Source organism: Drosophila erecta, unplaced genomic scaffold (genome assembly GCF_003286155.1).
Source record: "Drosophila erecta strain 14021-0224.00,06,07 unplaced genomic scaffold, DereRS2 tig00000000-arrow-pilon, whole genome shotgun sequence".
NCBI lineage: Eukaryota > Metazoa > Arthropoda > Insecta > Diptera > Drosophilidae > Drosophila > Drosophila erecta.
In genome coordinates, this window is record NW_020825194.1 from 11,992,765 (window position 1) to 12,005,083 (window position 12,319).

The 12,319-nt window shown below is 44.2% G+C and overlaps 3 protein-coding genes across 3 annotated transcripts; 1 reads left to right on the plus strand and 2 right to left on the minus strand.

The window, feature by feature from the left end:
* Nucleotides 1-47: 47 nt before the first annotated feature.
* On the minus strand, nucleotides 48-1,819 carry LOC6552496. The gene is made up of 2 exons (XM_001980815.3): nucleotides 479-1,819; nucleotides 48-421 (listed from the first exon to the last, which is right to left on the minus strand). Exons 1-2 carry the CDS (start codon nucleotides 1,147-1,149, stop codon nucleotides 283-285), a joined length of 810 nt encoding a protein of 269 aa, XP_001980851.1. The 5' UTR covers nucleotides 1,150-1,819; the 3' UTR covers nucleotides 48-282.
* A 735-nt stretch (nucleotides 1,820-2,554) lies between these two features.
* On the minus strand, nucleotides 2,555-4,465 carry LOC6552495 (tryptophan--tRNA ligase, cytoplasmic). The gene is made up of 4 exons (XM_001980814.3): nucleotides 4,144-4,465; nucleotides 3,659-4,070; nucleotides 3,013-3,592; nucleotides 2,555-2,946 (listed from the first exon to the last, which is right to left on the minus strand). Exons 1-4 carry the CDS (start codon nucleotides 4,337-4,339, stop codon nucleotides 2,842-2,844), a joined length of 1,293 nt encoding a protein of 430 aa, XP_001980850.1. The 5' UTR covers nucleotides 4,340-4,465; the 3' UTR covers nucleotides 2,555-2,841.
* Nucleotides 4,466-4,774: 309 nt separating this feature from the next.
* On the plus strand, nucleotides 4,775-8,017 carry LOC6552254 (vacuolar protein sorting-associated protein 16 homolog). Its single transcript, XM_001980813.3, has 9 exons — nucleotides 4,775-4,967; nucleotides 5,038-5,227; nucleotides 5,280-5,550; nucleotides 5,608-6,296; nucleotides 6,359-6,486; nucleotides 6,543-6,691; nucleotides 6,749-7,032; nucleotides 7,087-7,676; nucleotides 7,737-8,017. The coding sequence occupies exons 1-9, from the start codon at nucleotides 4,912-4,914 to the stop codon at nucleotides 7,879-7,881; spliced, it is 2,502 nt and encodes an 833-aa protein (XP_001980849.1). The 5' UTR covers nucleotides 4,775-4,911; the 3' UTR covers nucleotides 7,882-8,017.
* Nucleotides 8,018-12,319: the final 4,302 nt, after the last annotated feature.

Genomic DNA, 12,319 nt, shown 5'->3' on the forward strand with positions numbered 1-12,319 from the left:
TTTTGTAATCTAGTTTTTGGGGCAAACAATAATGAAAATCATACGTGTTATTCTTGATAATTTATTCAATTATTGCACTTATAAAAAGGTTAACATGTAGGAATAATACAAAATTAAAGCTATTTCTTTTTTTTCTGTTTTAAAGTCGCAAAATTGAGCGAATTTCTAATGACCATAAATTATTAAAGGGTCATGGAATGACTTTGGCAAACTGCGCATAAAACCTAACAAGTTTTTAGTTGAATATTTAATTGAATTCCCTCAGATATTTGTAAATTCAAATTACGCGCCCCAATGATCGTTGCCATTATCATAAGGTGAACTACTGCCGCCGCTCCAGGCACAGCACCCACTGCCATTTTGACCCACGGAGCTCTCCCGCAGCATGGCCTGCAGGTGATTGATGTAGTTGATGGCAATCCTGGAGAAGCAAATAGATGAATATGTTATTTAGCCATAGGTGGATGCTTCCACTTACCTCAGGCTCTCGATTTTGGAGTACTTCTTTCCATTGGGCTTGGATATGGGCAGCTTGGAGCGCAGTAAATCAAAGGCTCGGTTCATGTCCCGCATTCTGGTTCGTTCCCGATCGCAGGCGGTGCGTCTGTAGTCCTTCTCCATTTGCAGCGCCTTCTCCCGCCAGGCAGGATTATGTTCCTTGGCAATGTCCACCTCTGTGCTATTGGCAATACTACCGCCGCCATAGCTCATATACATGGGTGGAGGCACCAGCTCACTGGGTTTGTTGCACTCCAGGCCCACTGGCGATCCGGAGGCCATCTGCCCAGCATGCCACATCGACACCGGCTGAGGTATCACGCTATAAGTGGTTGGCAACAAACCCATATTGTGTGCTTCCTTCTCGTAGCCACCCATCAGGGTGGGTGAATAGCTGTGCGGCGGATGAGATGGCGCATATGCCAGCAAGCCGGCACCATCCGCGGTTAGGGTATAGTTGAGACTAACTGCCGGACAACTGGTCGATTGCGGAGCACCCAGTTCGAGAAGAACGGGCTGTTCCGCTGACTCGGTCTCGCCCTCGGAACCACCGCTCAAATAGGGTCCACCCGTGGAGGCTGGCACGGGTACCAGAACTGGCGGTGGATCACCCGGTGCGCCGGCCGTGGAGCTCAGCAGTTGATCCGTCATCGCTTAAGCCGCTTTTCGAATGACCGATCAAGCGTTCTTGCCGGACTGCAGCAGGTTTACCTGGACTCGGGTGGTTCTTTTTTACTCGTACTTTTCTGTTTTGCTTACTTTTAGTGCATTAGAGAGCCTGCCAGTCGTGATGAATGGCTCACCATCGATCGATCCATCGATTCGAGACGTGACTACTCATCCGGGGTTGATGCGAGCCGCATCTCGTCTAGTTTAAGGGGCCACCGCTTTGTACGTGTGTCAACAGGTGATCTATAGGAGACCAACTTGTCGTCGAGGATCCTTTTGTCCCAGCTATCGCTGGGCAAACAAAGCGGCTTAATTTCTTTGCTATTGTGCGATCGATCCGACTCCGACGGCCGCTGATGGAGATCGAGGCGCGTGTGGCAGGCTGGAGTTGCGTCCGACTTATGTCGGATCCCACTTTTGGGATCAGCGATCGACGATCGTCGCCACAACTTCAGTTTGAGTTTTTCTTTTTGATCGCTATGTACAAGCACCCACACTGGAGCTCAGCCCATGTGTAAGAGTGTATTTTCGACGCATGTAAACACAAGTGTTTTTGCTTAATTAAAAAAAATACACATATCCATATACCCAGTTATGAATATAGGTTCGTCTATATGAAGGTAAGAAAATAAAACCTGCGCAATCTACCTCTGTAGTTCGCCCAATTCTAATTTTTAAACTAATTCGGTTGCCCTCTAGTCAATGAAAAACAGTGATCGCCAACTAAGTGCTCTTAAAATCCTATTAAAAAGCGAATATAGGTTTGATATATAATATATTCAATACGTATTTTTATGATTTGTATAATTCTCTTTGTTCTACAAATTTTAGTTATACGTTTTATTTGTTTAATGTTGTAAATTAGAATTTCATTTTGCGTTAAAGTCGAATTTCAAATAATCAGTTTAATAGATACCAACATTTTTTCTTTTATAAATAACAAATTTGTTCGTAATATGTTTTTGTTTTATTAAGAGTTCATTATTAAATTTTTTTTTTGATATATTCAAGCATTTTCTTCCGAAAGTTCAGAATTCCCAATAATATAAACCGCAAAGGAAAAACAAGAGGTAGTGCCCTTTCCAAATAGATGCAACTACTAAGAGCCCGCGAAATTCAATTCATGTGCAAGTTCTCGGATTACCAGAAAAACCCACACAAACAACTAGAAGTGCGAAAATTACTTACATTTTTGCGAAGTCGAGAGTTATTTTGCTAGCTGGCTTACCAGAGAGGCACCTTTGCCCGGAATCGGAAATGAATATGAGCAGAGTATAGTTCTACGTAGAGAAACCTATGGAGTCGCTTCGTTTCTCTCCTTGGCTGAAAGTTTCGTGTTTCCAGGAAAATGTACAGACCTGTTAACAACTTCCCAAATGTGGGTCACTGTGGTGGTAATTGCAAATCGAAGCCGTTTATTGTTTTCTGCTTTATAAAAATAAACACGCTGTGTAAAAAATAAAATAAATAGCGAGTACAACGATGCATTAAGTGGGCGCCATCCGGACTCAAAGCCAAGGCATAGATCAATTCTGTATAGGTATTTACATAGGAGTGCCTTAGTCGGTTCGGTACTGAACTAATTTCGCTTAGTTCGATTTAAGCTAACTTTATATAAGCTGGTAGTAAGAATCGATGTCAAGCAAATGCAGGTACCTTAACCCTCTTGGCGTTCTAACTTCCGAACTGAAGGGGTCGCAGTTCGAAGTACTTGTCCAGCACTTCGTCCGTAACCAGCTTGCGGGCTGCCTGATGCTGTTCCACAATGGGTGTGAGCGTCTGAGTAGTTAATTTAAACACATTAAGTACATGTTTTTGAGATGATTGCAGCATTACAGCACTTACCTCGACTGCCAGCTTCTTGATCTCGCCCGTAAGCATTTCGCCTTTGCTGTAAGCCACTCTCACCTCCTCCAACTTGGCATCGTCCTCCAGGAAGAACTTCAGCAGCTGATAGGAGACATCAACCTCCGGCACTCCTCCTAGCCTACGATGCTCTTCAACAGTTACGCGTCCTCCGGAGAAGGCGTACTTGTTAATCTTGTTCTTAATCTGCTTGGGCGTGTCCGTCATGTAAACAGCCGAGTTCTGGTCGCTAGCCGACATCTTCGTTTTGGCGCCCTGCAGCGCCGGGAAGAAGGTTGAATGAATGAGCGCGCATTTGGGATATCCAAGACGTGGAGCCACATCGCGGGTCATGCGGAAATATGGATCCTGATCGATGGCGCACGGGATGAGGCAGTGCACCTTCTTGTTGCCGAAGATGAAGGGAAAGGTGCTGGAAATGGCGGGAGCTGCTTGGGCGGCCGGAAAGCCAATCTTGCCAATGATGTCCGAGTCCCCGAAGCCAAAGATGCCCTTCACCTGGTTGAAGGTAACGCACTTCTGGATGCGAATGATGTTCTGGTACATGGCAGGACATTTTCTGTAAGCAACGTATATATATTAATGTGAGGCATTGTACAGGTAAAACGCAATTTAATTTCCTCACCCAACGAATTCCAAGTTGTTGAAAATGAATGTCTTATTGACATCGAATCCCATGGCCACAATATCCTTGGCGTTTTCACGTCCAAGCTTAATGGCATCCTCAACTTTCAGATCCTTCCACAAGGTCTTCTCGTCATCTGTCAATTGAATAACCAGCGGCACATCGAAGGTCTCTTGCAGCCACTTGGTCATGATGAAGGGCACCAGGTGGCCTACGTGCAGTGATCCGGAGCTGGGACCACGACCCGTGTACAAATAGAAGGGTTTGCCCTGTTCGCGCAGTGTGAGAATCGTATGCAAATCCCGGTGCGAGAAGAACATGCCCCTTCTGATGAAGTGATGGGCGGGCTTCCCCGTGATTTTCTCGAAACGTGCGATAAGCTCCTCATCGATTTTGCTGGAGCCAAAACGTTCTGCAACGTGTCAACATGAAGAGATTACAATTAGTTAAATAACTGATTTATCAGTTGTGAAGGGTCTTCTTACTTATCAGCTTATCATAGTCGACACCAGCGTCATTGCTGCTGGCCACATTCCACGGATCCACAACATCCTCAGTGGGTGCAGTGGCTCCCTCCTGTGCTTGGGCATCCGTGCCCGTTTCCACCGGCTCTGCGTCCTGTTTTCCATTCAGTGTCAACGCCTCCACGCCCTCCGCGATCGTCTCCTTGGTGTCCGCCATTTCGTCAGTCTAAGTTTTAAGTATTTAACAGATAATTTAATACTGGCCAGTGATTTCACTGCCCTTCACATGTGAAATGAGGCGCTTATTAGTGTCCCAACCATCGATTACACCATCGATTGTTTTTCGATCTTGTTGATGGTAATCGTTATGCTTAGTTACTATTAAGCATATTACTGTATTATAATTTAATATTATGTTATTTACTCTTTTTTACATTCAAAAATATTTTATTTATACTTGTTTTGTTTACTGCAACTTTCAAAGTACTACATACAACATGAGTTATTTTTATGTTTCATATATTTATGCATTTAATTTAAAACAGTTTAGCATATCGTCGAATATATTTTTGATTTTTTGCGATAAAAATTTAATTTGTCTTAAAATTAAAATAAGATGTTATGATTAAAAAAACCTCGATAACAAGAAATATCGATGGCTTGCAAATTTGCTGTTGAGTGACAACCCTGAATAATCAGCTGTTGCGCTGCAAACTGTGGATGAGAAATGCAAGCGGATTAGGCAAATGATTTTTTCGTTTTAAATAAGAAACTAGGTACTTGGACAACATGCCTATCATGTACAATACGGGAGAGTGGTTCAAGGTGCGACCGGACTACTACAGGTGGGTAATCCCCAATCCAACCGCTCCATAAAAACCAATTGAAGGATACGCCCATTAATCGCATTCATAGAAAAGTGGAACTGGCTACGCCCGATTGGCCGCTGGACCTGGACTTGGAGTATATGTGGGTGGAAGTGGCTCCCTACGGTGGACCACTGGCGGTAACTCGTGATCCCACCAAATTGGTGCCGGTTAAGGGTACCGCCAGACCCATGATTCGCATCTTTGACACTACCGGCAGAGAAATGGGTCACATATTGGTGAGTTCTCAGAAAATAAGAAATATCATCTAAATGATTTAAATCCTCGCAGTGGAACCATGGCAAACTAATTGCGATGGGCTGGTCAGACATGGAGGAGCTTATCTGCATCCAGGAGAACGCCACTGTCTTTGTGTACGATATGTTTGGTCGGGAAAAGGAGTCTTACAGCATCGGCAATGAGGCCAGTGTCACAAAAATTGTGGAGGCCAAGGTGTTTCAGTCCTCAGCTGGCACAGGAGTAGCTGTAATGACCACATCCGGTCGGGTTTTCCTCAAACAGAACAGCAGCAAGACTGAAAGAAAGCTGCCGGATATACCCAGTAAGAAAATAATTATTCATTTGAATCTCAAACGGCTATAATGTTATTGCTCAACAGATTCCAGCATGAACTGTTCCTGCTGGGAGATTGTAACCGAGGGACGCAACAGCTACTGTCTGCTGGGAAGGGATCGAGAGGTCATTAAACTGTTTCCAGGCGAAACTGTGGGAACTATTACCGCCAATCTCTTTGAGAAGCCGCACGAGCGAATCATTAAGATATCTGTCTCGTACAACCATCAACACTTGGCCCTCTACACCAATACCGGTCTTCTTTGGCTGGGCAGCGTAGATATGCGGCAAAAGTATTGTGAATTCGACACCGGACGTAAAGATATGCCCCTGCAAATGGAGTGGATTATGAATGCGGACAACAGCGAGGCGGATGCGGTGGTCATTTCATATCCATCTTACCTCTTAATAGTAAATCGCAACGCTGATCGCAGTGACTTTCCCTACGATCCGGTGATGTTCCTTGTGGCTGAAATGGATGGCGTTCGCATCATCACTCAAAGTTCACATGAGATGATACAGCGCCTGCCCAAATGCGTTGAGAACATATTTGCAGTGAACAGTCAGGAACCGGCTAGTTATCTCTTCGAGGCTCAGAAAAAATTTGAGGAGCGATCCTACAAGTCGGATGAGTATCTCAGCATGTGTCGGGAAAAGATCGATCTGGCAGTGGCCGAATGTATTGAGGCGGCTTCATATGAGTTTTGTCCGGAAACTCAAAAGAGCTTGCTTAGGGTAGGATAGTAATGGATTTCCTATATTTATATATTATTTATAACCACTCCATTTCTTTTTAGACGGCCTACTATGGCAAAGGCTTTATTCGTAACCACAATCCCGATGAATATATTCGTATTATGCGAATACTGAGGGTTCTTAACACATTGCGGCATGAGCGAATTGCCATGCCCATCACCTTCAAACAGTAAGCATCTATTCAACTGATTTTATTGATTGGTCCTATCAGAACTTTTATTTCAGGTTCTCGCATCTTAATACCGAGGTGATACTCAGTCGTTTGGTATTCCGCAAACACTATGCCATTGCAATACAAGTGGCCAAGCATTTGAACCTGCCCGAATCCTGGATCTTGGAACACTGGGCATACCATAAAGTGATGAATGATCCTAGTAAGTGCTTGTCCCTTAATCCTTACAACTGATGGACTACGAATTTAATATTTTAAGATGATACTGAAGTTGCGCGTAAGATAACTGAAAAGTTCAAGAACCCGTCGGTCGAGGGAATTTCGTTCTGCAATATTGCGTCAAAGGCGCATCAGGCTGGACGTGATGACCTGGCCATCAAGTTGCTAGAACTTGAGTCTCGTGCTTGGCTTCACGTGCCTCTACTTCTGAAGATGCGCAAGTTTAATCGAGCGGTGGGCAGTGCCACACAGTCCGGCGATACAGAGTTGATCACCCAAGTGCTCTTGGAGATGAAATTGCACATGATGCTGTCCAACTTGCACGTAAGAATTTTGCGAAATCTTGCAATGATTGTGTTTAACGATTATCAATTCTAGATGACCATCAGAGACCATCCACTGGCGCTAAACATTTACAAAAAGATAATGCGGGAATCCAACAGAGCTGGACTCTATGGGATTTACAACACCGAGGACGACCAAAAGGCAATCGCTGAGTACCACTTTCAGAATGCCATTGAAACGGAAGGACTGGAGTCGAATCTTTCGATGATTGGAAACGCCTATGCCCAGGGCCGTTGCACTTTGGAAGCGGAGCTTTGTGCGGATACCAGCCGATTGATCAAGCTGCAAAAGACTCTAAGCACCAAGTACAATGTCAGCTTAAATGGATTGTCAATACATGACACCATTCAAGAATTGCTGCTGATCGGCGAACTGAAAGAGGCAGAGCGAATTAGAAGCGATTTCAAAGTGCCCGAGCGGCGGTTCTGGTGGCTGCGAATCCTTACACTTTCTAGTCAGCACAAGTGGGAGGAGTTGGAGAAGTTAGCCAAAAGTAAAAAGAGCCCTGTTGGCTACGATCCATTTGTCGAAGTCTGCTTAAAACAGGACAATGCAAGTGAGGCGCGAAAGTATATACCGAGATGTCGGGACAATCGTCGGGTCATCTGGTATATGCGGGCAAAGTGAGTCCCCTTTTATAATGCTTCATTCCTTTAACTGTAGCACAACTTTCTTTTCGATAGCTTATTTAACGAAGCCATAGATTCCGCCTTCGAGCAGCGGGATGTGCACAGTCTCTTTGAACTGCAAAAGAATCAGGCGATCGTTAACAATGGCACGCTGCAGAGCAAAGTTTTCGATTGCATAGCCGTGCTGGAAGGAAAGTAGCCGAAACATTCCTATTCATAAACAATTATTCATGACTCTACGAATAACACTCATTAGCTTATTCGTTCTTGTCAATCAAGACCTGTGCTTGATAAAAGTAATTATGCTTATAATAAATATAAATAATTTTGTAAATAACATAAACAAAAAATGCAATGACTGTTAAAGCCAAAGTTTCTGTAATGCAAAAATAGAAAAGAAATAACTTAGCTTGTTTCCCTTTCCGCACCTCTGAGTGGAAGACATAAAATTCACCGGCCTTATTTCCCAAAGGACACATCCCTCTGCCATTCTGACACACTCTCCCACTAACAACCAGCCACTGAACTGAGGCCAGTAACTATAAACCCAGTTAACGCACACACAATTTGGTGTTGTCCTTTGCATAAGTAACTCGTCTTGGCCACCCCGCAATTTGAAGACAATTTTGTTATACGGACCATAAACGCGAATTCCCGATGCTCGACGCCTGTGTAAATAAAATTTATAATCAGTGCCACATCCATGGCACAGAGGAAGCCAAGGAAAAAGTGTACTTTTGTGACGATACTCGCCCCCATCATCTATTTTTTCCTTTTTTTGGCAGGATAGCCAGGCTCTGCAAACGCAAAATGGGAAATGTTGACGCCTTTATTGGGTTCAAAATGTGAATTGCGTCATGGTGAAGAGCGGAGGAGCAGGCACATTTGGGGCTGCCGGGCTGTAAGTAGTTGACATTGCCCCTAAACACGTTTGCCAGCCGCAGAGAAACCGGGGGGCTGGCAAATGTGACTGCGGGGGAAGCCGTGCTGGCAACACGAAATTCCAATTAGTCTTCATTTTAAGCAAATTTAACGCACACTCCCTTTTTTGTGTTTTTTTTTTTTTGCACGGCCAATTTTGAAAGCGGCAACCACATCACTACGCGTTCTGTTGTCCTGGTAGCAAACGTTTTTGGCCACTATTTATGTGTTCGATTCGATGTTCGATTCGGGCTGTAAGCCGAATTTATTTGCAATTTTCGGCCGCTGTTTAAAAAACGCTTCTGCTGACAGTCGGAAACCATTGGTGGGTTTTTTGCCTGCGGTTTTCGGGCTTTACTGCGACATTTCCCTCCTGGCAGCAGATGCGTTTTCGGTTGCTAAGTGTCACTGCGACAGGACAGACTAAAAGTATATTGCATTTTAAAACGCCAACCTACATTTTCCACGAGGGGATTATGCACAAATTAATATTTTATGGACGCGGCAGTGTGGGCTGGCTGGCATAATTGAAACACCCAAAACATATCAATTTCGCTTCGATAGCCTTCAGCAAAGAACAAATATTACAACACTTTGAATTGAAAGCCAACAAGCCAACGAACTACAAACTGTTTACCCACTATATGTGCAGTGTCAGCAGACGGACACCGATATTATATAGTCCATTTCGTGTTATTGATGTGCACATTCCGCGCTTTTTATTTCATTGCATTTTTATATTTTTAATAAACTCGCAAAAGCGACAGAAATTACAAGCGTTTTCAGAGCGAACTTCTGGCAGCAAGCCAAAAATTCCGGGGCAGACCAGAAACAAAAACAAGAAAAATGAAATAAAACAAAAATTTAATCCACAGGGAGGACCAACAGGACCGAAATATGGCAACTGCAGTGGCGGACGGGCTTTGCCTCAATTTATGTGTCGGCACAATGAGCGCGACCCGCAGGACACTTTAAGAATATTATAAAGGAATAAATCAAGGCAGTTTGCCCTGCACCGGACACCGGGAATGGGCAGGAGAGGACGAGGCTGTGGTCACGCCTAACACCTCCTCCTTATGCTCCATCTCCTCTCCGGTGCCGCTGCCTGTGCCTGTGCATTATTAATGCCCCATAAGCCCAACCATGTCCAAACTTTCCCCTCGTTCTTCGGCTCTCCTATGTAGTACATACTCGTATATAGTTTTCCTTTTTGACCGTCTCAAGGCCAACACATTTCGGCAGCTTTTGTTTTCACTGCCTGCTTAAGACCCCGAAAAATATGTCAGCCCGGCGAGAGCAACAATTTATCATACCCGGATCCGAAACGCAGCCGAGATTGGTTGTCCAGGTTCTGGATGGCGTGCAGCTTTTCCTTCTGGTCAGTGGCTCAGTGGCTCAGTGGCTCATCGTCGGTGAGCGGAAAGCCCAACGGCTGGAGCTGTCAAACACAAATGTTGGCCCAATGTTTGGATTAGCATATAACAAGCGAAGGACACACACACATATCTCCATGTAGCTGGGCAATATCCTGGATGTGAGTGTGTGTCCTAGCAGGGCGACAGCTGGGACATCGTTTCCACTCGGTGTTTGTGTTTACGAAAGTATGTATTTCTATCATTCGATGTCGTTCCATATTAAACAGATGTCGGCACTCCTATTATGACCGACCCATCCATGGCATATGCAAAAAAGTTATGCCATTTTTTCGTTCAGGTATCACACGAAATGATTTGTTTACGTGCGGCAACAGAAACTCGCATTTTTATTGCCGCCGATATTGCTTGTGCTATTTCTACGAATCCATTCACCAGATGCGATTGCATTATTCACATTTAAATTGATGCGTTATGGTGTCAAGGGTATCGAAGGCATAACATGGCTAGATTTAAGCTGAGAAAACAGCATTTCACAAATAATATACTTACAATTGAAAAGTATAAAGTATATAAGCTGAAAACTGCAGAAGCGCAGCTGCAATTCGAATTCACAACAGATTGAGGTGGCACATGAGTGCTACATTCGTTCTGCATTCATTCTATGGTCCTTTGTGAATAACCCTTTGGTGGCCCGAAATGCGGGCTGGTCCAAAGGACAAGATCCTGCTGGTGGAAGACTGCATTGAATGAACCAATACTTGGTCGTTATCCCTTATCCATGCTGGCTCTAAGCGCCATAAGCGTTTTCCTGTGCTCTTATTTATATGCAAACAAAAATATTTGCCCATTTTCAGTTGCCTGCCACACTTTTTGCCCATTTCCGGTCATGCTCACCTTTTGGCCAGCCCCTCCGGTCTTGACAAGGCCACAAACTGGGCCTGCGGCTGAGGTGCCTGCTCCTAGCTGCTCCTTCTCCGCCACCTGATCCTCCCAATGGTGTGTATGGTCCTGTGGCTCAAACTGAGAGCCGCTCTGCGGCTGGCCAACTACCTCCCACAACGGCGACACATTTTTGGCCATTGCGACTTGGCTCGGGTGAATTTATGCCGCCGACCATGCCAGAATTGTTATTAATAGCCGATGCGATACATCCTGGAAACCCAGCTTCTTTCTGGCCAGAAGGCTGGCTTGCACCTTTCACATTTTGGCGTATAAATTTTGATTGCAGACCGTAAAAGCAAAGAAATGGCTTGTGGTCCAGGTCAGGTGGCACTTTTGGACAGGTTGGTCCAACATCTGAATATTTAAATGCTCGACATAAAGGCCCGTTTTGTAGGTCACGCATATTTTAAATGCGTTAAAACTGAAATTTAAACATCCACTTACTTTTTCTGGTAAGACACCTAAGCACTTGTAAATAGGGAGTACAACTTCCATCGGAACTCTGGTAACTTTGTGAATGCCTCAATCACCCAACAATTCGAAACAGCAATTCAAAGTTCAAGTGCCGCATTAACCTGAAGTACAGGCAGGTCACAGTATAAATATATATATGTTCAAGACAATAGGAATCAATGAAAGGGAAACAAATTGTGTGCAGGAGGACAAACAAATACGAGTGGCAGCCAAAAGACACCCGGAACATAATGTGCCATAAGGGACAAGGACGAGGGACCCACAAGGAGCAGCAAACGGAAGGCAAATGGCAGAAAGACAAAGCCACGTTAACCCCAAGCCACCGACGGTAAACAGCAACAAGGATTGTTCAATTCCAGACGAAGGAAAAATTCGAATTACCACTTGAATTATTTACGCTGGAATAATTCATGGTAGATTTTTCGTCATTCACAATGAACTCGGTTTTTGGGCAGACTTGCCATGTTTGCTTAACTGACTGCGCAAAAAACAAAGAAAAGCCACACGAGCCGGGGAAAACTGTCGTATATACTTAACAAATTTCTGTTAAAGTCCAGCACTCATCTAATTATCAAATTGGAAAAAAGTGAACATACATTTCTTTCCTTTAACTATCTCTTTCTATATGCATTTCACAGAATCTGGAATATCCTTTTAAATACGGGTTCATATTGGGAAGTGAAAGTACATACCTGCTGTGTATATAAACCTACGAAATAGTGACCCCGTACTGCAGTAAGCCATTTATTTTTACTACCTGCGCTGTCAGTCAATCGTATCTTTTTATCCAGGTGAAGTCTATAAAAGAGGCTATTTTATGCGAGGAATGTGCTGTGGGGCAAGTGAAGTTATAGTTTGCACTGCGGCGCGAAAATAACACATACGCCATATGGGGCAATGTGCTGGGGAAGTAGGCAATATTTC

Coding starts and splice junctions, on each gene's coding strand:
- LOC6552254 (XM_001980813.3), top strand. CDS start 4,912: ATGCCTATCATGTACAATACGGGAGAGTGGTTCAAGGTGCGACCGGAC. Junction 5,228..5,279: donor GAGAAATGGGTCACATATTG/GTGAGTTCTCAG, acceptor AAATCCTCGCAG/TGGAACCATGGCAAACTAAT. Junction 5,551..5,607: donor AAAGCTGCCGGATATACCCA/GTAAGAAAATAA, acceptor ATTGCTCAACAG/ATTCCAGCATGAACTGTTCC.
- LOC6552495 (XM_001980814.3), bottom strand. CDS start 4,339: ATGGCGGACACCAAGGAGACGATCGCGGAGGGCGTGGAGGCGTTGACA. Junction 4,071..4,143: donor CGACTATGATAAGCTGATAA/GTAAGAAGACCC, acceptor GACACGTTGCAG/AACGTTTTGGCTCCAGCAAA. Junction 2,947..3,012: donor TCAAGAAGCTGGCAGTCGAG/GTAAGTGCTGTA, acceptor TTAACTACTCAG/ACGCTCACACCCATTGTGGA.
- LOC6552496 (XM_001980815.3), bottom strand. CDS start 1,149: ATGACGGATCAACTGCTGAGCTCCACGGCCGGCGCACCGGGTGATCCA. Junction 422..478: donor TCCAAAATCGAGAGCCTGAG/GTAAGTGGAAGC, acceptor TTGCTTCTCCAG/GATTGCCATCAACTACATCA.